This window comes from Phoenix dactylifera, chromosome 1, assembly GCF_009389715.1.
Source record: "Phoenix dactylifera cultivar Barhee BC4 chromosome 1, palm_55x_up_171113_PBpolish2nd_filt_p, whole genome shotgun sequence".
In the NCBI taxonomy this organism is placed as follows: domain Eukaryota; kingdom Viridiplantae; phylum Streptophyta; class Magnoliopsida; order Arecales; family Arecaceae; genus Phoenix; species Phoenix dactylifera.
Window position 1 is genome coordinate 22,964,734 of NC_052392.1, and position 24,489 is coordinate 22,989,222.

At 39.6% G+C, this 24,489-nt stretch overlaps 1 protein-coding gene and 1 pseudogene across 2 annotated transcripts; both read right to left on the reverse strand.

Annotated features, from left to right (window-relative positions):
- Window positions 1-596: 596 nt before the first annotated feature.
- Window positions 597-9,196, reverse strand: LOC103718860 (upstream activation factor subunit UAF30). Of its 2 annotated transcripts, none has more exons than XM_039130102.1 (3): window positions 8,918-9,196; window positions 5,627-5,757; window positions 597-3,751 (listed from the first exon to the last, which is right to left on the reverse strand). In XM_039130102.1, the coding sequence occupies exons 1-2, from the start codon at window positions 9,083-9,085 to the stop codon at window positions 5,629-5,631; spliced, it is 297 nt and encodes a 98-aa protein (XP_038986030.1). In that variant the 5' UTR covers window positions 9,086-9,196; the 3' UTR covers window positions 597-3,751; window positions 5,627-5,628. The 2 variants fall into 2 exon arrangements, with proteins under 2 accessions (XP_038986030.1, XP_008806080.1); XM_008807858.3 differs by having other exon boundaries at window positions 597-3,907; window positions 8,918-9,193.
- Window positions 9,197-13,494: 4,298 nt separating this feature from the next.
- LOC103718861 lies at window positions 13,495-20,967 on the reverse strand (annotated as a pseudogene).
- Window positions 20,968-24,489: the final 3,522 nt, after the last annotated feature.

Genomic DNA, 24,489 nt, shown 5'->3' on the forward strand with positions numbered 1-24,489 from the left:
ATGCACAAGAGAGAGGCCCCAAACACAGCATCTGAAAGGCATGTAGCTACCTTGCTGTCCCATTTTACTTAGCAGACATATGCCTCATTGCAACTCCTCAAATATTGCCTTCCAATGAGGAAACCAATTCTCTACTTGCCCCTCTGAGACCCCCTAACAAATGATATAGAAACAAGAGAAGCTCGGAATCATGTTACACTGAGACCCTAGTGCACCGATTGCTGAAGAGGTTGCTGACCTGCTGGTGTGGATCTTAAAGGTAGCTCTGCACTTCCGACATGACTCCACAAGAAGCCAGCCTCTGATGCTCGCCGTCATTATCATTCATTATCATGGAGCCAACCACCTTGACTCTAATAACTTCTACCTCCTAAGTCTCCATATTCAGACTGCCATGGATTGGCCATACACCAACCTCATCCTCGCACATGTCCTACTGATGCTGGATTGGAACCCTTCAAGTACAGCCCTGCAGCCAACCTCACCCAGTGCAACCACTGGAATTCTGGGACTAAGAGCACTCCTTGGTGCTAGGAAATTTGATTTGCTCTTTTCCTCACCATAGCACAAACTACAAAAGAATTTTAAAAAAGAAAAAAATTGTTAGAAAAATTTGTCATTTGCTATGTAAATTCAAAACAAGACAAAAGAACCTAAGGTCATATATCATAAGCCCTTTCTTGATCCCGAGACACCATTCAAGGAATCAAATAGAATCCTCACAAGTTTGCTCCCACAATCTGAACAAGTAAATGCATGAAGCAGTAAAAGTGTAACAAAGAACAAGAAAACTCTATTCAAATAGAACATGATAAGGAATGAGAACTTTATAAACTAAAACTGAAATGTCAAGCAAAAGATTATGTACTTTGAACTGAAGAGGCATTAATATCCAACAACATATAATTTGAGTTAAGAATACATAAATGGTACATGATAAATGAGGCCTGAAGCATTACGATCTAAGATATATTTTTTTAAATAATATGAAAAAACCAAACATTTGAAAATCTGTCCTTAACATGATAATAAAACACAAAAAAAGGTCTACGCAACCCCTAACTTCTAGATTAACTAAAACAAAAGAAGAAAACCTATCTCTTTGCATGCTAAAGGAACTATAGATATAATCATCCAGAGCCACCAAAGCACCACAAATTGGAGAAGAGTATCAGTCTGCAGGTAATTCAAGGACTAAGGTTCCAAACTTCCAATAAAATAGAAAGTACATGATATTATAGTACAGACTAAGGAAGAAGATAGCAAGATGGAAGATACTAAAATAGGTGAACAAAATAATTAAGATAACATAACATATAAAGATGAAGATGGACCAAAGTAAGATCATATATATGAAAAAGAACCATAGCTCCTAATCCTGAGATACAATTCATTATATCACATAGAACATAGCAGAAGATGTAAATTCTAGTTGCTCACATTAATCGCTAAATTACTCAATTGCTCAATCAGTAAAAGTAAATGTATCTATGAAGGTCAAAAGCATATATGCTGTATCAAACAAAATAAATAGCATGCTCAAATTCTATCATGTAAATACTATGTGAACATAACCCAGGCCCTTTGACCATAGAAATAAGCAATAATTTTCTAATATGAAAACAAATAAAAAATAGAGAGATATGCCATAAATATCTTATGATGACAAAATCACGACAAATATCATAACAAACAAAGCTCTAATGACATCATTAGAAAAAATGGTAGTGATTTCCATCTAAATTTCCCATAACAATCCCCCAGCTTCATGGAAACCAAATATGGCACAAATAAAATCCTTTCTTTGCATCAGAGAACAAATTTTAATGAAGGAAAAAAAGGATGACACAAAAGCTAGTCTCCACGTCATGCAACATGATTGTACTTCACGACAACCACCAATGATCAAATATTATAGTCCATTGACTACAAAACAAGTAACACCACCCAAAAACCTTATGAATCCACATACACATGAAAATAAATAGTGAACGAGAAGAAATTAAACATTAAAGCATGAGGGAAGAAAGTGCTTGAATTCAATATTCCATTAACATAAAAACCAGATCAGGTGACAAAAACTGTACACGTAGTCCACATGCACAAATATTAGCAAATCTTTTAATCAGATAAAAACTAGGTTCATTGATTCCTTAACCCACCCACCCCACTAGAAAAAGAGAAAAAAGGACATTAGATTCATAAACTTAGGGTAAAAATACATTAAATACCTCATAGTTGGAACTATTGTTGGTGCAGATCTTCAATATAGCGCCACTCTTCTGACATGCCACCAAACAGAACAAATAGCATGCTCAAAATCAAGGTTTGCCAGACTAGTACCGAGCCTCATACTGGCCAGCAACCAGTCTAGTCCTATAGGTCCATACCATACCATGTTGAAGTACACCAAGAGGGAGAGGGGGGAGAGGAAGAAGGAGACGGAGGCGGAGAGAGGGAGGGAGAGAGAGAGAGAGAGAGGCCGAGGACCCCTTGATGGGGAACTTCAAGAAGATAGGGAGGAAGAGCGAGAGGGGGTGACGAAGGAGAGGGAAGGAAGGAGAGAGAGAGAGGCCGAGGCTGTCGCGAGGAGCTTCGAGAACTCCAAATCCGACGACGAGGATAGAAAGAGAGGAAGAGAGGGAGAAAGAATGAGAAGAAGACTCATCTGGATTGTCATCGTTGATGAGGACGAGGGCTCCTAGTGGGACAAGGGCTGTGAACAGAGACGAGAGACTCACCGTTTATAACCATTCTAAAGAAGCTGAATCATGCCGGTAACCGATTGGTCCAGTTCGGCTTTGCTCTGAACCGGCTGGTTCGGCACAATTCGGCATACCTTGCTCAAAATACTATCATGTAAAACTAGCCCACTTGATTGAACAAAGCTTCTTGCTAATAAGCAATTGCTTTAGATAGCGATTGATTTAATCATAAGACAGGTGATTGCAAGTCATAGAATGAATTACTCAATGAAGGGTGACATATTTCGCCTTCTCTCCAGAATAATCTAATACAGGTGAGTAAGAAAGTGTCGTAAAGCTCCTTCCTCGAGAACGGCAACATAACCAGGGCATGTTGACTATAGAAATAAGCAATAAGTTTCTAATATGAAAGCATATGAAAAATAGAGATACGACATAAATATCTTATGATGACAACGTCACGACAAATATCATAACAAATAAAGATCCAACGACAACAATCATAAAAAAAGTAGTGAATTCCATCTAACCTTCCCATAACAATCCCCCAACTTCATGGAAACTAGATATGGACTAAATAAGATCCTTTCTTTGTATAAGAGAACAAAGTTTAATAAGAAAAAAAGGATGACATAGAAGGTTGCCTCCACATACTGCAACATGACTGTACTTCATGACTGCAAAACATGATCAAATATTAAAATATTATAGTCTATTGACTATAAAACAAGTGAAAAACACCATCCCAAGTATGGAATAAATAAAATCCTTTCTTCATATAAGAGAACAAAGTTTAATAAGAAAAAAGAGGATGACATAAAAGCTAGCCTCCATGTAATGCAACATGAGCTACTTCGCGACTCCAAACATGATCAAATATTATAGTCCATTGACTACAAAACAAGTGAAAAAACAGCATCTGAAACCCTTGGAATCTATTAATCATGTCCTTCACCACCAACTATTAATCTATCAGAGCCATCACTTGAAGATTAACTTGGTCGATCGTCTTCTGAGAATATCTTGAAACCTTGAAGTGGAAGGACCTGAGAAGCATGACAAGTGTGGGAAGACAGCTTTGAGAGTTGAGAGGCAGAAGCCAGCAACAGAAACACCATCAAATAGTACAAATTCGCATTAGCAACACCATGAGCATTCATCATTATGCTGCCAATAAGTCCATTGTCTGCTTCCATGATATCCTGCAAAAAAAAAGGTTAAACTAGACCACTAAAACATGAACTTGTATAACGAAGGACCTCGACAGGTTATGTTCAGAAAGAAGATGACAGAGGAAAAGAAAAGGCTTATTTAAACTCTTTATTCTATAATGATAAAGTATGATTTTGTTGGTTTCTAATAAATGGCTATTACTCTTAAAATATCAGCTCATGCATAAGTAGATGTAATGGATGTAAATGAGGTCCATGCATAGCAGAAACAGCATGGCTAAAACCAATAAGAAAAGACTCCATAATAACTTGGACCAATAGGGAAGGGTTTTGGCTGCATTATTGTCGATAGGATAACACATTTCATTTAATGAGTTGTCAATGACAAGATGTAAAGAACACCCAGAACACTCTAGGTGGAAGATTTTTGGCTGAGAAAAATTTCCTAACAGGGGAAGTAAGCCGGTCATCTATATATTCCAATGTGGAAAAATACCATTAACTATAGAATAAAGTAATCTTATATACACCATGCACTTTAATAACTGATCCCCCACCCTTCTTAAACACACTCCCACTTTTACTTTTTTTCTCAAATTGCTGGCGGATCATACAGTGATGTTAATGAGAAATACAAACAGCTAGGCAGTGAGTACGCTCAAGTCTCTCTCCAATGATATTTGTTTCCAATCCCATCTTTTGTGGCTTAACCACACACCTAATGCACCATTCTCATGTCAATAATGCTCATCTCATGCAATTAGGCCATCTGTCCAACATATTTTAATATATGAACTTATAAAAGCTTACCTTGTCTCAAAATGTGATTGCGGGAGCAGTCCAGGGACAAAAATCTGCTTCATGCAACAAACTAATTTCTATAAACTAATTCCAAATAGCAAATCTAAAAAATAGAAAAGATGATACTGTAGTATCTCTTGGCCATCGTGTTCTGATTGGAGACATAGACTTGGAATCCATATAATTTGTTCTACCTCTTCATTTTTGAAAGTTCCATCCTCAAAATCTTTTCTATAATTTAAATCATCTAAAAACTATTATCTACTTGAATTGAAGTATTGAATAATATATCATCTGCAATCTCTACAAAGATAGCATGAACATGCATATGTACATCCGTATAAATACACATGCATGCATGTCAGAATGTACCTTTGTTGAGCTTTGGTTTTTGTTTAGCAGATCTAAGATGAGCAAATTCTGTTTTTCATTAGAAAATAATATTAATATTTTGTTTGAATAGACAGCTATTCTGTGTCCGTTAGACAGAGGGGGATAGCATTGCATTGTATAGCTAGGAAAAAAGCAACTGTTAGATTCAATATAACCTTTTCACACCCTTTCCAAAAGACCTTGCTTAGTTGCTTTCTGACTGGTAAGCATTCAACTCAGTTTCTCCAAAAGTATTTTCACATACTATATGTGACAATAAAAGCAGCCAAGCTCAGCTGTATCAAGCTGAGGTAGATAATGGGATAAAATTATAAACAGTAAAACCCCAAAAAAGTATACAGGATTTTCAACCAATGGTTTTTCATCAAACAGCGTAACTTACATATGTAAATCTAAAATTTGTTTCATATTAGCTGCGTGGAACCAATAAAATAGCTTGTATAATTTAAATATTATATGCATATATGCCTTGAAATTAATCACTATAACATCAAAGGAGCAGTCAGCTTAAGCTTCTCAGTGTGATGATTGATCCTTGCAGATCAACATACTCACAGTTATTTTGGTGCTTTGGGAAAATGGAGTTTGATAAGCATCGGAAGTTCAGCAAGCTCGACTTGAGACTTTCCCAGCAATATATTTTTCAACTTGTCGTCACAATTAACTATGTTCTTATTGTTTGGATCCTGCAACAATCCATGACCATTATCGATCAAAATTTGTCCAAACTTTTCAAAAGCAGAGTAAGCACTTTACCACGGAACAGCAGGATGTCTTGAAATTTAGTACAAAGACAGCACTAATGTTTTGAAACTGGCACATGCTATATAAAATTTAGAATAGCATAATAAACAAGCTTTATACCATTGGGAAACATTGAAATTTGAAGGAGAAGAAATTTACAGAAATATGCTGTAGATAAATAAAGTCTGTAAATTTCAAGAAAAAACAGTGCAAATGCAGAATTTTGAGAAGATATTAACACACTGCCAGGGTTTATTGCCCATTTTTAAGGCAGCTTGCCATTAACATTACTACTGATGTATGCACATTCTTGTCGTATGAAGAAGCTTAAATATTTTATGTATTTTTATCTTCTGGTGTTCTTATTACCAAGACAACCCCACTGATAGTGTGCATGAACATATATCTAGCTCCTGCTGTATATGCTATATTCCCTTAAAGCATTTTAAAGAAAATCGCTATACAAATAGATTGGATTCGTGAAGTTGGAGATAAGTATAGACTCTCAAAACCAAACTTATTCGTCAACACAATCTGCTTGCAAGCTGCTGCAGGAATTGGGTGAAGAAAATCAGTCAAGTAGACTTGAATATGGAATTTATCAGCATGAAGATAGAATTTTCTGCAACTAACGCCAGGCTCCGAATGAATAAGTGACATGAGCTGTTACACATGTATTAGGAACAAGGAAACAAATAATCACCTATTCATCCATTTCTCATTGCAAGTATTAGTTGATGCTGCTTAGTTACCATGTGGAACACTCCTTAGGATGATCCCGGAGTTGTGATTATAAAGGAATTCAGGCATCCAATCATAAGCTTCACACTGAGGGAGACACAGGAAGGTGAGAACAGAAAGTTACAGGACAGTAAATAGCCAAAACGAGGTCCTATTGTGAATGTCATTGAAAGATTCAAGCTGGAGTATTTTTCCATTGTCATGGTCCATCGCAGGATTAGCTTACTGCAAGCCATTCCCATGCCAATCATTGGCTGGCACAGTAAATAACATGCAGAGCTATGTCCTGCGCATGCCCAACCACATCCCATAACTCATGGCAGATAAAACGGGTACAGGATGACATGGCTTGGCTCACATAATACAGGAGCATGGATCCTTGTATTATGTCCATATGTTTTGGTACTATATAGACCATATGGTATGATCTGGTACAGTATGGTATATAAATCAATGGTTCACAGTAAAGTTGCTGTAATAAATTGGGAGCGGTCAATAAGCTACCTATCGCAATAATTGTAGGCTATAGCCCTAGCAGGTTGAATTTTCAATTGAAGCAACCAAGAAATGTGCTGTAGAGTTCAACATGGGTGGGCCATTCAATAATGAAGAATGACATCAAAGAGATGGGGATATCGCATCCAACGTTTATGTTGACCTTGAGGAAGCAATGGTGGATGCAAAATTTTTGGGGTTTCTGCCGTGAAAGTAAACACTATTATAGCCTGCTTAGTCCACTGCTAGCCTCCAAGTAGAGCTGATCACGGGCCTTCTAGCCCGCACGGGCCTTCTGGCCCGCCCGGCCCGGAATTTTTCGGGCTTGGGCATTAAAAAAAGGCCCATGGGTCGGGCCTGGGCAACAAAAGCGGTCCGACCAAAAAAATCGGGTCGGGCCTGGTCGGGCCATTCTGGCCTATTTCCAGATTCCAAACAAAGAAAAAATCGGGCATGTCGGGTCGGATCTATCGGGTCGGGCCAGGCTAAACGGGCCTAGAACCAGATTTATAAAGTCGGATCGGGCCTAGACAAAAATTTAAGCCCGACAGTCGAGCCGGGCCGGGCCTGGGCACAGCCATCGGACCTAATTTCTGCTGTAGAGCCCGGCCCGAGCCCGGCCCGGCCCGGGTTTTGATCAGATCTACCTCCAAGACATGGACAAAAACCACATGAAGGTTTACCGACGAAACAACTCTGCAAGCTGAGTTTTTCTTTAAAGACCGATAGTACATGCCTTTGGCCAGAGCAAGCACTGGTCAAGGATACATGGTATCACAAAGGAGTTTTGAGCTTCCACTTGCCACGTGCATCTAAAGTGTGATCAATCAACTTTCCAGTGGATCAACTAAATGAGGAGAGGTTGGAGCCAGAAGAGTCTGCGAGAAGGTGCATAACCAACCAAAACTAATTAAAAAAAAGGTCAAATCCGCAAGTGCACTGGCAGACTGATTTCATCTGAGTCAGGCTAACCACAATTGCCCAAATCTATGTTTCCCATGTCTATTTTCTCTCAAAGATGCAAACACTATATATCAAACGAAAATATATGCTTCTGAAACATGCATTTCTTGTTCAAATACAAACAAGGTAGTGTTGAGATGCCTCCATGGTATCGAACTTCTCTGAAAATAAGGGGCAAAATGCATGCTTGATCTCGATCATTAAGAAGCATGGTATGGAAACAGCAAGTGGACAGACCCTATTAGTCTGCAAGCCACCATGTGGAGCAAAAATATTATCAGTCACTAAATCCTTTTCAGCAATTACACCAATAACAAGTCCACTTCCTATGAAGTGACGTCCAGAAATTTTGCGCCACCAATTGCTCGATAAAGCATGGAGTAAAAATATTAAAACATAGAATCGCCCATGAAACCCCTTTGAGCAACTACACCAATAAGGATTCCGCTCATAATTAAGAGGAGCACCGAGCATCTCAGACCACCCAATCCTAGATAACATGGCGCTCAAACTATGTAATTACGAAGAATGGAAATCAAATGATTAAGAGCATTGACAATTCTCATTGTCTCCTAGTAAAAGTAAGTACTTCTAAAAGACAACCTTCCGAGGCACATGACAACATACACCAATAAGTATCCATTTATCCGGTAGATCCATAGTTTTTCACTAAACGTGAACAAACAAACTTGATTTAGCCCTCTTTTTTTTGTCTAACCAACAGGGCCCCTGATTTCCAGAGATAAATCTGTACTTCATTAAATCATCCTCCAACAATGCGTTTCAAGCGAAGGTTGGAAAAGCTATTGCATATGAGTTCGCAAGCACGGTCATCTAATCATCAAAGTATGCTACTATGAATCAATCTGGAAGGCAGAAAGGGGAGGGAAGGGATGATGGGACCTGGAGATTGTTGGACTTGATGTGGGACCAGACGCGGATGAAGAAGGAGAGGTGGGACATCTGGGACTGGCCAGCGAATTCCCTGAGCGTTGAGGGGAGGTTGGCGAGGTCGATCAGGCTCGCCACCTTCTTCGGGCATTCCCGCATGGCCTTCCTCGCAACCACCATCTCGCCCTTCCGCCGATGCTTCAACACGTCCCGAACAAACCGGAGCAATACCCTAAAACCGTGTCGGCCTCGAGTTTGAAGCTTTCAGCGACCTAACCCGGATGACAACCCCAACCCGGCCTAGGCTCTCGACCTATTATGATACAGCTTTTTCAGCGGTTGGGTTCAGAGACCAACTTGGTTGTGGGAAAATAGAGGACTCTAGTTGACTTGTAAATAATCACTACATCACAAATGCATTTAGTTTATGATCTAAATCGGAATTAGAACGGTCATCCTCCCTGATATATTTGATTCGTGACTGAAATCAAAATTAAAATTAGAATCAAAATCAGAATGTGATTTGAATATCAGAGGAGAGCCAAAATTGGGTTTTGGGGTTTTGGGGTATTCCCATCTCCTCTTGAATGAGAATTAGAATGAAAATAGAACTCCCTCCAACTAAATGGTCAGAATGGAAGTTACTCATTTTTATTTTCATTTTAAAGCCCAAATCTCCCTAACCAAATATGCCCTAAGATTACTTAAAATTGACACGAAGTTTTTTTTTTTTTTATAGGTACTAATGTGACACAACCATATAGATATCAAATAAAATAAGAAATATTTTTGTAAACTAGATAAATTATATTGGCATGCACTATAATTGGTACAATATTATATATGGTAAACAATAAGTGGCCATTGAACTGTCTCGATCAAATACCAAGCGTAAAAATAACTTCAGATCTTGGACGGCCTAATAGTCTTGACTTGTGGTTTTTTTATTGGTATCCAAAATGAGAGTCTTATTTATCACTCTAAGATCACCAGGGGATAAATTCTAGATTTTCTCGATGACTAAAGGTGGTTAACTTAGCATGCACAGCTCCGTATCTATACAATTTTTTAAAAAAAAAATTTGGCCATCTCTTCCCCTATAATATAAATTCCATCCATAGCAAGGCCTAGACTATAATATGGTAAGATGACATATTAAACACTTGACTCTAGTCATCTTCATGACTAATCTTATTTGGCCAATATACAATGTCTATAGCGAAGTTTCACACCCCATGTACATTGTCCTTCATTGCTAATATAACATGCATTACTTTATATTGAATCTGTCGAAGATTTTGATGCAGTGACTAAGCGAACAAAGCCAGAATAGTAAGCAAAGATGCGAAAATCCCCGCTTTGGACCAGAAATAGTGGTAACCCTATCGGCGGTAAAAGTAGGGCAGACCCATTTTCGTGGGTCAACAAGACAAAAATAGGCTCTCATTGACTAGCAAAAGATTCAGAAAGCACAGTGGTCAAATTATCATCCATTTATGCACGGTCCTTCATTACTAATGTAGCACTTATATATGTGACTATAAGATAAATAAATTTTTTTAATACATTATTTCATTTCATAATTTTAGCTAGAATGACAGCAATGTGAAACATGTAAAAACTGAGAGTAAAGCAAGTAGAGACAGGTGGGGAACCTTGATGGAGAAACAAAATTAGGTAAAAAAGCAAAAGGAGGAGCCTGTTTTAAAGCAGTAGGTCCATAGTGAGCTGAACTAGGGGTTGAAAAGGGACCCCAGTGTTTCTATTATCCAGCAGTAATGTCGACTTAGAGAGAGAAACAAGACAAATGTATCAACAAAAGTTCAGCAGCATATATTATTTTAATGCAAATAAAAATGTAATACATTATCTTGCTTTCCATAATTCCAATTAGAGTGCGAGTAGTAGGAAATATATAAGGGAGAGAGCGAAGTAATTAGAGCCATGTGGGGGAGGACTTTACTCCATCGAATGAGAAAAAGAGGGGAAAATGTGAAGCGCTTCTTAAACTGGGTCCCATAATGGAGCGAAGCCTCGCGATAGAAATGCACTCCTAAAGTTTATAACATATAATAATAAAATAAATTTTAAATAGATAAATAAGTGCACCGACCAGCAAGTACTGCATGTATCATTTAAATATAGAGGAACAAAAACATCATCTCACTTTTATAGTTTCAATTACAATGCCAACCATGGAACACATAAGAGAGTAAAGTAAGTGGAAAAAGACGAGAAAGCCTTGTAGTTTGTTGAAAATAAAATTAGAGATAAAAACAAAAAAAAAGTCACTCTTAAAATAAAGAACCTATGTTGAAGTTGTTGGAAAAATTAAATGTGCATGCGGCCGCATTTGCCACTGAAAATTATGTGAGCCAGCGCCCGCAAAAAAAACTAATACCTCTGTAGTCACCCTTATATATACCCTTCAATGTCATCCTATTCGGTGTACGAATAATTAGAAAAAAAACCAAAAAAATTCTGAAGAAAAGTTTTTTCTTTTAATCACTACTGATTTTTATTTTTGCAATTCTATTCAGTTTATTTTATTCTTTTTATTTCGTTCTTCGCTGGATCTACAAATTCGATCGAGTTCAATTTGACTTCTTCCGAGACGTTCCGAAGAAGAATTTTAGGGTCGTCGTATCTCTGAAGAGAATTGTCGGGAGACCCGTACGTAGGGGCAAACACTTATTTGAGACAGCATCTACGCGCTTCGACCTACCTTCAATCAGGCTATTTCCTCTTACTTTTGTTTTAAATTTAATATTAGTGGATATGTAGGATTTGCAATTTTATGATTTGAATTTATTAAATGAGTAGATTTATTTTGTGCTAGAATAGATTTCTTTCGTGATAAAAAAGATTTATTTTGATACCGAATAAAAAAAATATTATTTCTTTTAAGAATTTTTATTAATTGTAATTATTAGATTTATTTGCTTAGTTCGGCTTTGATCCTCACTCCTTAGACATTCATGTGAACATCCCTTACTACCTCCTCACATCGAAGCTTTTCTCTACTTGCTACCTTGACTTCAAAGGGTTCCACTGCCGCTCCCTTCAAGCCGACTTTTCTCACAATGTCGGAGTTGATGAAATTGTGAGAAGAGCCGCTATCCACAAAAAAGAGAAACCTCATGCTTGCCCACCCATGCCATCAAACGCATGGTGGACGGTCTTTGCACCTCCGACAAAGCATGCAAAGAAAGCTCGGCCTCCTCCTCTTCCGGGCTATAGTGCCCTTCATCTTCATGCTCATCATCATCCTCCGAAGCTTCCGAAGTGGCCTCCTCCCCATCGGAGTCAACATCAAGGAGGAAGGCTTAGCCGGACTTGCATTGATGGCCCCAGCTACATTTGTCTCCACATTTGAAGCAAAGGCCCTTCTTGACATAATCTTGGAGGTCTTCTCTCGATAACTTCTTGACTTATTGGGGCCGATCTTTGTGGCTTCTTCCGGCTTCTTCTTTCCCCTTCGAAGGCGCTTTTGGTGGCAAGGGCATGGTGGCCTTGGAATAGGAACCTTCCTTCATCATTCTTCTTTCGGGACCATAGCTTTGGTCCAAGATTTCCGCCATCCTCATTGCATCTTGAAGCCGCGTGGGTTGTTTGAGTTTCAATTCTTTGGATAGCCACGGCTTCAAACCATCAAGGAAAGTGCCTAGGAGGGCTTCTTCGGACCACCCGCTCACCATAGTTTGGAGTAGCCGAAACTCGTCGATGTAGACTTGCACTTTCCCTTCTTGCTTCAACTTGGCTAGTTGGCCATGATGGTTCACAACGGGAGAGGGACCCCATTGTGACATGAACTCTTTCACGAAGGCCGTCCACCCAAGTCTCTTATCATCCTTCTCGTAGAGGTCCCGGATCCACCTCCACCACCTACTAGCTCTTCCTTCAAGATGGAAGCTAGCAAGCGTGACCTTATCTCCTCTCGGTACCTCATACACATCGAAGTATTGCTCCGCCTTGTCCATCCATTCATAGGGATCTCCGCCACTAAACTTGGAAAAGTTTATCTTTGGTTTTCTCATCCCCCTCTCTTGTGGCACAAACCCCCTAGCTTCTTCCACAAAGCCTTCTTCCCTAAACCTCCTCCTTCCATCTAGGACATTTCTCCGGCCAATAGGCCTTCGGACATGGTATGACTCCTCTTCGGGCTCGCTTCCCCTATCACCATGGTTAAGCTCCTCATCCTCTAGCCATCTTTCAATTCGATACCTCTAGCTTCGATTCTTCCCCCTCTTCTCCGGGGCCTTTGGTAGTCTATCTCCTCTAGATGGTTTACCCGTAAGCCTCCTACTTCACTACCCCTTTCTTCCCGTCCTTGGTCCCGCCATGATGCGTGCGACCAAGGGTCTCCCTCATTGGATCTTGTAATCTCCCTCTCTTTCATTTTCACTTACCCTCCTATCCAACCTTTCTAAGTGGGCACTCACACCGGCTAGGGTAGTGGATATATTTTCAAGAGCTCAGCTTATGTGTTGTGAACTTCCTTCTAAAGCCTCTAGCCTAGCTTGATGGGTGTTAGAATTTTTTCCGGACTCCATTCTTTTTTCTTTTCTCCAAAATCACACCCAACCTCCTTTGGCTGTCACCCAAGGGATGAACCGACCCTCCTTATAATAGTTGTAAAAGTTACACCACTCAATCAACTCCGATTACAGCAAGGCGTTTACAATAGAACAAGCCTCACAATCCGAGAGAGATCTGTTGTTGCTCTACTTGCTCTCTAACCGGTATAGTTAGGAGGCACGAGGTACTACCAGTAGAATTTGCGTTGCCAACTGAAGACAAGTTGTTATTCACCTGCAAACAGCATCAAGCAGATCATAGATAAAGCCGTATCTACAGGGACTGCTTAGAATCAGTGTTAATATATTTCCTGTTTCTGGACAAAATAATAACCCAGTATCTCATATTTTTCCAGACAGTAAACATTTTTAAAAAATGTGAAATATTTTTTTGAAGTGGCATGAATTATGTTAACCATGAGCAAAGAAGAGATAGAAGGATTACGAGTCAACAAAATTTGGAGTTAAAGAGCCATACCAAGATCATCCACAAACCCATTGCAACCAAGAAATCCATAAATGAAAATAACTACATGTTTCATGGTCATTAAATGGTCTCAGTAGCAAAAGCCCATAAATATGTGGCATCTTTAGTCCAAAGTGTTTCTGCAGTCTTTTCAACTACCATGGTTTGGACTTAAGGCAAGAAAAAGAGAGAGAGCAAAAGATCGTTACTTTTGCTTGACACAACCTTTCTCCATTGCATAGTTGCAGATTTGAAACATCCAAAGAGAAATTTCATCTGACTTTAGAAGATCAAAGAAAGGATCAGTTTAATAAGTTAAAAATACTTCTAAAATTCTCTATTTTGGTTGATACTATCAGACGCTTCTATCCACCTGTGCAAATTAGTCACTGCAGATTTCTTGATGGAAGGATAAACTTCATTTGCTAGATATACAGGCTTGCTTATGTTATTCTCAGCTGTCAAATCTATGGTACTGCTTCCCTGTTTGCAGAGACTGGCACTTGAAGGAACAAGAAACTCCAAAATCCAGTCCTAGAAGAAGCAGCATTGCCCCTGCCAAAATTTATATTGTAGTTTGGCGCATTGTTTGCCAAACTGAGAATGAGAAAACATTGAGGTTGAGAAGATTAGAACATTATGCAAGAAGCTGAAGGCTTTTCCAATGGGCAAATACATGAAGAAGCCTCTAAAAGAGGAGGTTCTGGCTCATGCACCTTGGGCATGATAGACTACTCTTAATAATGACACTGACAAGCTCCAATTATTCACACAACAACTAAGGAAGGATAACCTTCTGTTGGTTGGCCTCTAGCTAATTGATAGGCAGACTGTTGAACTTCCTAGTAAATGGCAGCAACTATTTTCAAAAAAAGCATTCTTTTGTCATGCCTAATCATAAATGGAAGATGGTATCCCAAAACTTCACCATGGAAAAGTCTAAACTTGCATTACATAATAAGAGATTATCATGTAGTCATACAATTAAATCCTTCAGCATCAGATGCTAAAGGTATAATCACCTTTATGTAGGAATGCAAGTATGCAATTCTAAAGAAGTATCAAGAGGTTACTTAGTACAACGCCTTCAATACCATTGCAATTTTCCAAGGCAAACCTGTGTGAAGATTTTGGGTGAAGTTAAGCTAGGAGCTCCAGCAAAGAGCAATGATTACAAAAGTTATGCAATTCAGTATTAAAACCTGCGTGGAGATTTCAGGTGAGATTAATGATGTGAATTTGTGCAGTGTTTTTCAAATTTTTCATGATTTTTCAAATTCTTGGTATTAAGAATTATTAATCAAAGTGCTAGTCAGTATGCATGATAGAACATGCCATGTACTCCACCAGGCATGGTAACAATAGCGTGCCAATGCTTGGCCAATAGTAATGCTAGACTATATGAATCATTAGCAAGCAAGGTTTGCCATATCGATGCATACCATCCTGTACTAGACGTGCCATACCGATGCATGCCATCCTATACTAAACATGCCGTACCATACCAGTACTGAACCAACACTCAGATTGAGTGGTGTACTGAGTCTTGGTACACCAATCCAACCCCATAACAGATGTAATGACACTGTATCAACATGTTGCCTATATGGGATCTAGCATCGAGATTATGAACCTTGCTAGCAAGGCACCGCAGATACCATGCCAGTCTTAGCTATCAGGCCTGCAATGCCACCACCACGAGATGCCTTGATCCATACTAGCCACACCCAAGTTAATCCCTAAAATCAAGTATCTTAGTAATATGCCAAAGCCAGCACATACCTAATGTTAGACTGAAGCATGATGCAGCCAATTAGCGCATGTAAAGATAAAGCAACATATACTTTAAAAGAAAAACTCTCATACATGCATGATTTTCAACTTGATAGTAAAGAATGTAAGCCTTGGGGGGCATTCCTAAATTCTCTGACTTATAGTACTCTATCTCAGCTTATTCTTGAGAAATTTAACATTATCTTGGGGCTGACAGTGATGCCATTGCAGCTTCGACAAAACAAAACTAGAATGGATGAACATAACAGTCAGAACTCTTGATCTGATAGGACAATCCGGTACTCTTCTGATAGTTGCACAGGTCAAGATCAAATGTACAAAGCTTATTCAATGCATTAGATTCTTTAAGCTGGTTGAAGTGCCAGTTTGATCTGTATCAGGGACAATACAGGTATTGACACCTGTAAGATTCTTATTATTCCCCTTAGTGTAGAATATTAATTTAATAGAGAAGAGCCTAATAATTTGACAAAAAAGATCTCAAAGGAACACATAACAGCCTACTGAATTACTAAAAGGCAATGCATTTAATATAACTAAAAAAGTATTTATAATTTATAAGATGGAGATGACCTTGAAAAATATAAATAATATAGTTATGCTATGAATCGCAACTTCTAGTTTCAATATCTAACAACCAACATTAGACTAAGTAGTAATATGAAGCAAATGTTCTTCTGAAACTAAAATCACTAAATTGAGCTGGCAAATTAGGTGGCATTAATTTCTAGTAAGTGTTTTGTGGTTCTAGACTAAAGTAGATTCAAAATGTGGTGTTTCACAAGTTACTGGATAGAGAAAACAATCAATCAAGTAACAGTCATAAGAGTGCATGATCAATCAAGTAATTTGCAATGTTGATTACATATAAATTGCAGAATCCTTGTAACACATGCACACAGAGCATGTAAGCATGTGAGCACACCATGGGTGAAACAACAAACCAGTTTTCATAAATATCTTGATACTTTATATAGGAAAAATAAGAAAGAGTGACATGAATCTTTATGCACCAGGTGAAAGCGAATGGATAATTGGGAAGAAACTCCATATATTACTCAAATGCAATGACCTTTAGATATTTCCCAGACTCGCACAGTCTTATCCATTGAGGACGAAGCAATGTACTGACTATTAGATGAAAAATCAAAATCTGTAATCTAGTTAGCAATTTGGGAATAGAGGAAAGAAGTATTGGTGCAAAAAGATGTGAAATCACCATAAAATTTCATGTGACCAATGTCACAAATTTAGTTGAACATTTCCATACTCACCCTAAAGTAATAGTTATGCACAATAAAGAGATGCTTTTACATGAAGGGATGCATAGAGGAATCAAGAACAAAATTATTTGATGATGCACAGAAGCATTAAGTGGGGTAGGTTCACTTCATATGATAGGTTCAAGAAAATCAAGTTCTACTAGGTTCTAGATTTATTAGACACCAGTTCTAAGAAAACAAATTTCTAAGTTTCCTCATTAACCAATGCACATACTAGCTATATTGTAATGCATTGAAAATACGAAGTACTAAGAACGTAATATTGATGCATCCCTTCTTTTCACTTTCAAGAACTTTTCTGCTTCTTCCTCTATCTTCTATTCGATGTGTGACATGCCCATTTTTTAACATTAGTTCTAGCACCGTTTCAGCCATAATTTCCTATCTATTATATATTGAAACACATGTGACAATGCAATATGCAATAAGCCGAGATATGAAAATTATATGATAGCTCTTCTTCAGGAATAAAAAATTTGAGCAATAATAAATATAGAGCTCTAGATAATTGACACGTGGTCTAACCTGTGATGGCTTTTGAATGTCCTCTTATTTGCTGAAGGATGGAAGGTGGTTCAGAGACATGACAAATTGTCAGGTTTCCATCTGATACACCATATGCAAGGAAATCCGAACTCATATGCCCAAATTTTAAAATTGTTACTGACAAAACAACATTTCAATGAGTTTCTATTGGAAAATTATATTAGATATCGTTCCTTTGAACAGTAGAAAAGAAAATAGTAACAAAACACTGTTTTATGCATTGAAAATCACCTGAAGCTTTGCAGTTGTCAAAGATGCAGTGCATTCCAACAAATGAGTATGCAGGTTCAACAAATCGAACTTGATAGTCAGCATCACTTATACTTGAGCTAAAACTTGCACGATGGCTAAAAGCTTGGCTGGAACCTCTTAAGTCCTTTAGGAAAGAAATGATACTGTCAAAATGTTTACATAATAAATTAGGAAGCAAAATTTAAATCATATCACAAGAAAAGATAGTGCAGATTAGTTATTTAAATGCGAAGCAAAGTACAAGCTATATAACTCTAGAGAGAAAACTTCCTTTTAGAAATAAACTACCACAAGTTAATACAAGAAAGCATGCAAGAATGCAGCACATACCCTGCTAGAACTCCAGCTGTCTGCCTCAAACAGAATAGATTGCAGGCCTGGAGATGAAGCCCAATGCCCACTAATACATCAACAATACCTTAATATCAGATTTGAGTGAAAGCACAATTAATTTTTTTTTTTAAAAAAAAGTGCATGAGTTAGGATAGTAAAAACCATGATGGAGACAATAACATAAACCTCACCAACACAGAGAACAAAACTGACCTGAAGAAGTGCGAGAACATTAGCAAGACAATTAATCGATCTCACATTGAGAGTTTTGTTTACCATCTTCATGTAAAACCCCACAATCTCCTGTTCCAACAAATCCAAAACGTTCATATCAAACTAAACAAGCCATTTGCAAAGCATCAGATAGAATCTTAAAACCAAGAAACAAACGACACCTGCAACAATCCAGACATTGTAGCATAGGAATTGAACACCAAAAAACCAGCCCGGTGGTAATTATCTGGATCTTCCTCCCTTTTTCTGCAGCCAAGAATGTAAAAATTGATGATACTCTGATAATCATTAATCACCGCTAATCAATTTCTTGGATCTTGGTTTGTTCAACCAAATTTCATATGACCTGGAATCCTTTAAAAGCGATTTTTATAAATAGAACAAGAAGAGCATGTAAATCACGAATTGAGAGAAAAGTCTAATTCAAAACAGATGTACCCAAAATCAACAAAGAAACCCAAGAAAATTCAAAAAAGAAATGGAGACCTCGACGAGGCAGTTGCTTAGGTATTTGATGGCGTTCTCCCTAAGATCTTAGTCGACGAACTCGACGATGACCTGGGGCAACATCATTGGCCTCTTCACCCACTTCACCTTGTGCTTCTTGCCCAACTTTTTCCCCTCCTTCGCCCCGGAGAGATCTGCAAACCCACCAAAAGGAAAGAGAGAGCGTCATCAAAGAATCAAGATGGAAGAAAGAAAGAAAGGGAGCGGAAACATGGGGAAAGGTGGGACCTTGATCGATCTTGGAGCCTTGGAGAGGCAATAACATAAACCTCACCAACACAGAGAGCAAAACTGACCTGAAAAAGTGCGAGAACATTAGCAAGACATTTAATCGATCTCACATTGAGAGTTTCGTTTACCATCTTCATGTAAAACCCCACAATCTCCTGTTCCAACAAATCAAAAACAATCATATCAAACTAAACAAGCCATTTGCAAAGCATCAGATAGAATATTAAAACCAAGAAACAAACGACCACCTGCAACAATCCAGACATTGTAGCATAGGAATTGAACACCAAAAAACCAGCCCGGTGGTAATTATCTGGATCTTCCTCCCTTTTTCTGCAGCCAAGAATGTATAAATTGATGATACTCTGATAATCATTAATCACCGCTAATCAATTTCTTGGATCTTGGTTTGTTCAACCAAATTTCATATGACCTGGAATCCTTTAAAAGCGATTTTTCAAAATAGTACAAGAAGGGCATGTAAATCACGAATTGAGAGAAAAGTCTAATTCAAAACAGATGTACCCAAAATCAGCAAAGAAACCCAAGAAAATTCAAAAAAGAAATGGAGACCTCGACGAGGCAGTTGCTTAGGTATCTGATGGCGTTCTCCCTAAGATCTTAGTCGACGAACTCGATGATGACCTGGGGCATCGTCATTGGCCTCTTCACCCACTTCACCTTGTGCTTCTTGCCCAACTTTTTCCCTCCTTCGCCCCGGAGAGATCTGCAAACCCACCAAAAGGAAAGAGAGAGCATAATCAAAGAATCAAGATGGAAGAAAGAAAGAAAGGGAGCGGAAACATGGGGAAAGGTGTGACCTTGATCGATCTTGGAGCCTTGGAGGAGGCAATAACATAAACCTCACCAACACAGAGAACAAAACTGACCTGAAAAAGTGCGAGAACATTAGCAAGACATTTAATAGATCTCACATTGAGAGTTTCGTTTACCATCTTCATGTAAAACCCCACAATCTCCTGTTCCAACAAATCAAAAACGTTCATATCAAACTAAACAAGCCATTTGCAAAGCATCAGATAGAATCTTAAAACCAAGAAACAAACGACCACCTGCAACAATCCAGACATTGTAGCATAGGAATTGAACACCAAAAAACCAGCCCGGTGGTAATTATCTGGATCTTCCTCCCTTTTTCTGCAGCCAAGAATGTATAAATTGATGATACTCTGATAATCATTAATCACCGCTAATCAATTTCTTGGATCTTGGTTTGTTCAACCAAATTTCATATGACCTGGAATCCTTTAAAAGCGATTTTTCAAAATAGAACAAGAAGGGCATGTAAATCACGAATTGAGAGAAAAGTCTAATTCAAAACAGATGTACCCAAAATCAACAAAGAAACCCAAGAAAATTCCAAAAAGAAATGGAGACCTCGACGAGGCAGTTGCTTAGGTATCTGATGGCGTTCTCCCTAAGATCTTAGTCGACGAACTCGACGATGACCTGGGGCATCGTCGTTGGCCTCTTCACCCACTTCACCTTGTGCTTCTTGCCCAACTTTTTCCCCTCCTTCGCCCCGGAGAGATCTGCAAACCCACCAAAAGGAAAGAGAGAGCGTCATCAAAGAATCAAGATGGAAGAAAGAAAGAAAGGAAGCGGAAACATGGGGAAAGGTGGGACCTTGATCGATCTTGGAGCCTTGGAGGAGGCTTAGAGTTCTTTCCTCCCATCACTGCTCCTCTTCTTTCTTCTCCGGGTCGCCGGGTCGCGGAGGCTTTCTTCCCCCATCTCCGCCATTGTTTCCGGCCTTCAAGTTTCTTGGGCTCAGAGAGAGACGTTGGGGGGGGCGGGCGGGCAGTGGGAACGGAGGAGAGAGAGTGGCGTCGGTGGCAATTTGGGCAGTGGCGAAGGGTTTAAATAGGGAAGACGAGGTCCCATATACAACGGTTTTTTGGGTGGCTCTATATACACCCCCCCTATTGGGGTAGTTCTATACACCCCCCCTATTGCTCAGGACACCCCCCAAAAATTAAAAAAAAATTAAATACTCTCTACACCCCCCCATTTGCTAAGGACACCCCTAACAAATTAAAAATTCCTAAATTACCCCCACCCTCCCCACCCCCCACCTCCCCACCCCCCGCCTCTGCCTCCTCCTCCTCCCCCCTCCTCATCCTCCTCCTCCCCCTCCCCCTCTTCCCGCCCACCTCTGCCTCCCCCTCATCCCTCTCCCCTCCTCCTCCGCCCCGCCTCTGCCTCCTCCTCCTCCCTCCTCATCCTCCTCCTCCCCCTCCCCCTCTTCCCGCCCACCTCTGCCTCCCCCTCATCCCTCTCCCCTCCTCCTCCGCCTATTCACCCTCCTCCTCCTCCTCCCTCCTCCCTCCTCCTACTCCTCCACCCCTCTACCTCCGCCCCCCATCCCCATCCCCTCTTACTCTGCATCCCCCTCCGCCTTCTCCCCCTTCTTTGCCTCCTCCTCCACCCTCTATTCCTCCCTGCTCCCATTCCTCCTCCTCCTCCTACCCCTCCTCCCCCTTCTCCTCCACCTCCCCCTCCTCCTCCTCCTCCACCTCCCCCTCCTCCAACTACCCCTCCTACCCCTCCCCCCTCCGCCGCCTCCTCCCCACCCTCCTACCCCTCCTCCCCTCCCCTCCGCCGAACAGAAGGATTCTGTTCGGTTGAGGGTTGCCGAACAGAAGCCTTCTGTTCGGCACTGGATCGCCGAACAGAAGCCTTCTGTTCGGCACCGTTCAGCCGAACAGAAGCATTTTGTTCGGCGATCCAGTGCCGAACGGAGCACGAAACGGAGGAGGAGGAAGGGGGGTGTACTGAGAAAATTTCAAGGGCAATATGGTAATTACACTAAAGGTTAGTTTGGGTATTTTTTTTTTAATTTTTGGGGGGTGTCCTGAGCAATAGGGGGGTGTATTTAGAACTACCCCCCCTATTGCTAAGGACACCCCCAAAAACCAAAAAAAAAATACCCAAACTAACCTTTAGTGTAATTACCATATTGCCCTTGAAATTTTCTCATACACCCCCTTCCTCCTCCTCCGTTTCGTTTTGAAAAGAAAAAAAAAAAACACCCCTCAAACCCCCCTTAAACCCCTCGATCCATTTACATCGTTTAGGCGATCTTTGAAGGAGATTTAAGCCCCATTCGAAGCATGGACAAGCAACTAGTGATTTGGGACGAAGAATCGGCCGCAAAGGTACGTGTTCCACCTTGTTTCGAAATTTTTTTTTTTCACGGTTCGTGCTCCGTTCGGCACTGGATCGCCGAACAAAAGGCTTCTGTTCGGCTGAACAGTGCCGAACAGAAGCCTTCTGTTCGGCCACCCTCAACCGAACAGATCTGTTCGGCTGCACCGTGCCGAACAGAAGGCTTCTGTCCGGCACTGTTCAGCCGAACAGAAGCCTTTTGTTCGGCGATCTAGTGCCGAACGGAGCACGAACCGTGAAAAAAAAAAATTTCGGGAGAAGCCGGCGAGGTGGTTCCGGGAGAAGCCGGCGAGGTGGTCGGAGATCGGGAGAATGCCGGGGACGAGAGGGAGAAGGGGGAACGGGGGGGTTTTGGGCGTTGGCGAGGTGTTTTGGAGGGGAAGAGCGGGGTGGGGGGGGGGGGGTTTGGGGGGTGTAGAGAGCAATTTAGGTGAGGGGGTGGGGAGGGTGGGGGGTAATTTAGAAATTTTAAATTTTTTAGGGGTGTCCTTAGCAAATGGGGGGGTGTAGAGAGTATTTAATTTTTTTTTTAATTTTTGGGGGGTGTCCTGAGCAATAGGGGGGGTGTATATAGAACCACCCCGGTTTTTTTTGGATGAATACCCTTTTTAAAATTTAAATTTACATTAATACCCCCATTTCAAAATTTAAAATTTTCTTAATATATATATACACACACGTATTCGTATACGTTTACGTTTACGCATACGTATACATTTACGTATATCTTTACGTATACGTTTACGTTTACAATTATGTTTACGATTACCTTTACGATTATAAAATACATTTACGTATACGTATACTCTTTCGTATAACGTATACGCTTACGTTTACGTTTACGTATCCGCTTACATTTACGTATACATTTACGTTTACATATCCGTGTACATTTCCGTATACGTTAACGTTTACATATACGTATACCTATACGTTTAAATTTAAGTTTACGTCTACGTTTACGTTTACGTTTACGTATAGGTTTACGGTTCGTTATATGTATACATATAATGTATATGTAAACGTATACGCAAACGTATACATATACGTATCCGTATGTGCAAACGTATACGCAAACGTAAACGTATCTGTAAACGCAAACGTATCCATATACGTAAACGCAGCCGTATACGTTTCCGTTTACGTACACGTTTACGTTTCCGTATACGTTTGCGCATAGGTATATGCATAAGTTTACGTTTCCGCATACGTATACGTTTCCGCATACGTATACGTTTCCGTATACGTTCCAATACACATTTATGCATATGCATACGTTTCCGTTTACGTTTATGTTTACGTATACGTTTACGCATACGTTTACGTTTACGCATACAGTAACGTTTACGTATACGCATACGGTGACATTTCCGTTTCCGTTTACGTTTACGTATACGTATACGCATACATTTACATTGACGTTTCCATATACGTATACGTTATACGTTTCCGTGTACGTTATATGTTTACGTTTACGTTTACGTTTACGTTTACGTATACGTTATACGTTATACGTTATACGTTTACGTATACGTTATACGTTTACGTATACCTAATACGTTTCCGTATACGTTATACGTTTTCGTTTACGCTTACGTTTACGTATACGTTATACGTTTACGTTTACTTATGCGTATACGTTTATGTTTACGTATACGTTATCCATTTACGTTTACGTTATACGTTTACGTTTCCTTTTACGTTTACCTTTACGTTTTACGTTTTCCGTTTACGTTTTACGTTTTTCGTTTACGTTTACGGTATACGTTTTATGTTTATGTTTACGTTTACGTTTACGTTATACGTTTACGTTTACGTTTACGTATACGTATACCTTTACATTATACATTTTCGTTTACGTATACGAATATGTATACCTTTACGTAATACGTTTTCGTTTACGTTTACGTTTACATATAGGTTATACGTTTATGTTTACGTTATACGTTATACGTTTACGTTTACGTATTCATTATACGTTTACGTTATACGTTTACGTTTACGTTATACGTTTACGTATACGTTTACGTCATACATTATACGTTATACGTTTTACGATATACGTTTACGTATACGTTATACGTTATACGTTATACATTTTACATTTACGTATACGTTATACGTGATACGTTATACGTTATACGTTATACGAGATACGTTATACGTTATACG